The 3,130-nt window shown below is 49.3% G+C and overlaps 2 protein-coding genes across 2 annotated transcripts, besides 1 other annotated feature; one reads left to right on the top strand and one right to left on the bottom strand.

The window, feature by feature from the left end:
• Window positions 1-424: 424 nt before the first annotated feature.
• Tco025E_06252 (putative transporter) lies at window positions 425-1,669 on the top strand (the record flags this gene model as incomplete). The annotated part of the gene is made up of 1 exon (XM_029373132.1): window positions 425-1,669. The coding sequence occupies one exon, from the start codon at window positions 425-427 to the stop codon at window positions 1,667-1,669; it is 1,245 nt and encodes a 414-aa protein (XP_029226804.1).
• Window positions 1,670-1,891: 222 nt separating this feature from the next.
• Window positions 1,892-1,928: a sequence feature (A-rich).
• Window positions 1,929-2,583: 655 nt separating this feature from the next.
• Window positions 2,584-3,130, bottom strand: Tco025E_06251 (phytase family; the record flags this gene model as incomplete). Its single annotated transcript, XM_029373131.1, has 1 exon — window positions 2,584-3,130. A coding segment is annotated over one exon (547 nt), but the record flags the coding sequence as incomplete, so codon positions are not given.

Here is a 3,130-nt window from a genome sequence, read left to right as displayed (position 1 = left end):
TCTTAAGGATTTTAGCTGTGTTTTTTTTATTGGTCTGTCTGTTGTTCTGTAGCTCTTGCGCAATGCATTGTAAGACCCCATGGGAGGCAGTTCTACCCACTTGGCTTTTCAGGAAGTGAAAATGAGGGGCATCAGTAAAGTAAGAAGAAGAAGTCCATTGTTTTTTTTTCTTTTTTCCCCCCTTTTTTATTTATTTTTCCTTCTTTTGTGTGCTGGGGTCTCATTCTCTCTTCTGGGAGAATACGTTTTGTTTACATGCATGCCTCTTTTTTTTCTTATTGTTATTCTTGCGCGTCTGCTGACATTTCATTTTTTTCGGCTTTGCTCGAGGCCCGCGTAGTGATAATATACATAGGCCATTCTGCATAAGTACGTATACAGTAGAAGTTGCGGTATATTATAACATGTATATGAAGAAGTAACTATGGACCGCCTCGTATCCTCTGCAGTGACTGTCGGCAAGGTGATCCTTGTCCAGCTGATGGGCATGTGGGCCTCACGCCACTTTACCGCCAAGGAAAAATCGCTCAAGGCACTCAGCCACATTTGCGTGAAAATATTTCTACCACTCCTGCTCTTTTCACAGCTGGCGATGGTTCTCTCGTGGGAGATGATTTATAAATATTACTGGGCGTGCATATTGCCGCTTATTCCGATGACACTGGGCTTTTCCTCGGCCTACGCTTTTCGCTCGTGTATTCCTGAGGAGTTTTATGGTCTCTTTCAGCTGGCCTGCACGTTTCAAAGCATCGTCTCTTACGGCCTGGGAATTGTTCTGAATCTCGAAATTCCTTGGTGGAGCAAGGAGAATAAAAGTGAGGCGCAGTCCTATGTCTTTCTTTTCAACGTGCTGCACTCCATATTTCTCTGGTCGGTTGGCACAATGATTGTTGAGAAGGGTGCGATGGCCTTGGAGGAAAAGAATGCGGCCGCAGCGGCGACGGAAGCGGCTGCCGTTGTTGCTTTCGCGTCAACACCCGACACGAATGACGCTGCGAATGAGTCGGAAGGAGCTTTGGGAGCGTGTTACGACCGTGAACAACATAAGCCGGCGCGACAGTTAGACGAATACAAGCCTGCCCCGCCTCCTTCTTTCGCACCAGCACCGGTGCCTCCGAATAAAGTGTCCACGACAGATTTAACGTGGATGGAGTACATCCGCCTGCAGCTGCCGTACCTTCTCACAGAGCAACTGATCGCCAGTTTTTTGGGTTTGTTGATTGCTCTGGTTCCGCCTTTCTACCTGCTGCTAAAAAATCCTGTGGGGGAGATGTTAATGGGTGGAATTGCACTGCTGGCTCCAGGCGCCGTGCCGCTACAACTTTTGTTGCTCGGCGTCAATGTCACTGCCGAGGGTGATGGCTCGGCAAAACTCCCCGTGCGTTTTCTGGTGGGAGTTATTGTTCTTCGCCTCTTTTTTGTCCCCCTCATTTGCTTCGGCATCATCCACCTTCTCTTGGTGTATGGTCTTATGCCGTACGACAAGCCGTTTGTATTGGTGATGCTAATACTGACCTCTGCTCCGACGGCAGTAAACACGTCTAGCATATGCTCCATTTATTCATATAAAGTGAGGGAGTTCACCAAATTGCTGCTTTTCATGTATGTTGCTTGCATCTTTACGACAACTGTCTGGCTTACAATGTATATGTGGTATCTGGACTCCTAGATCAAGTTGGTTTCCCATTCACAGACAGCACACGCATGCGCAGAGCATGAAGCATGATATCAAAGTGAAAGTAGGAGGTGTAACGGTTAACTACCAACCCACATTTATATCCCCCCTTCTCCTCCCCATTCGGCCTTGAGAGGCCTATGGTAAGTTTTTAGTCACTTTATGTGTGTCTCTATGGCTGCATGCTTGTATGCGTGCTTCTTTGGTAGGATATAGTTTTTTTTAATTTTATCTTATTTTATTTTTTATTTTTGCTTTCAAGCACCACACCAAATCAGTGATTAGTTTTTTTTCTCCCATTGGTGTTTTTAGTTCCCCTTTTCTCACGTTCTTGCCGTCTATTATATATGTTCTTTTGCAAGGACCTCTTTCTTTGCGTGTGGAGGCTTCTGGCCACGGTAGCTTCATGAAGAGTATGGTTTGTGTCACAAGTGAGTTCCCAAGTTTTTTTTTTGTTTTCTTTCTGCGTGTTATTTTTACAATTCGCAAGCGTTATGAACTTCTTGCTATGTTATGTTTCTGTTTTCGTGTGTTCGGCTAGAGACACAGGGGTTGACTGCTGCTGGGACGTGGCGTCGTTGTGGTTGGCGATGCCTCTTCTTTCCGTTCCTTCTTACTTCATAGTGTCGACGTCCTAAACGGGACACGGCGGGTGTGTGTTGCGACTCTAGGCACGCAGCAGCACAAACGACGCTCGGGTCGACACAAGAAGGGGAATGCAGGGACGAAGAAGCGGAACTCTTGCGTCTTGAACGACTCCATTAGGTCACTGATGCAGACTTTGCTTGAGATGGCAAGCGACGCCCTCTGTGGAACATTTATATGTATATATATGCTTCCTATTTATCCTTCACTCGTTTTTAATGGTATAATTTATCGGTACTGCCGCAGCAATCCCCACACCATTTCTATCTGTTCTCGCTGCCACGTGCGGGGCTTCTCCGGTGGTGGCGCCTTGTTGGCGGCTGTGGGGAGGCGTCTGTTGCTCTCCTGTGCCCCCCGCCTCCTAAATTGTGCGTGGGTGCGTGCTGGGGCCTGTCGCTGCTGCTGTTCTCGTCTGTGCGCTCGGTGGGAGGATCCTTCTGCTTTTTTTTTTGCATCCCATGTGTCTCAGGGTGCCGCGTGCGCAAATTGCAGGGGTGAGGGAAGCTTGGTGCGTGAGGGCACGTGTGTGAGTGTGTGGAGAGGCGATGGCGTCCGTGTCCAAGCGGCGTGTCGCCATGATCACCGGCATCACCGGGCAGGACGGGTCGTACCTTGCGGAGCTGCTCCTCGAGAAGGGCTACGATGTGCACGGCGTCATCCGGCGGTCTTCGTCCTTCAACACGGGCCGAATCGACCACATCTACCGCGACGAACACCTCACGCTCCACTACGGCGACATGACGGACGGGACGGTGCTGCACCGCCTCATTGCGCGGCTGCGGCCGGACGAGGTGTACAACCTCGCCGCAC

Source organism: Trypanosoma conorhini (assembly GCF_003719485.1).
Source record: "Trypanosoma conorhini strain 025E chromosome Unknown Tco_14.4_contig_00412, whole genome shotgun sequence".
NCBI lineage: Eukaryota > Euglenozoa > Kinetoplastea > Trypanosomatida > Trypanosomatidae > Trypanosoma > Trypanosoma conorhini.
The sequence above is the reverse complement of the archived record's forward strand: the minus strand, read 5'-3'. Positions and strand labels throughout refer to the sequence as shown.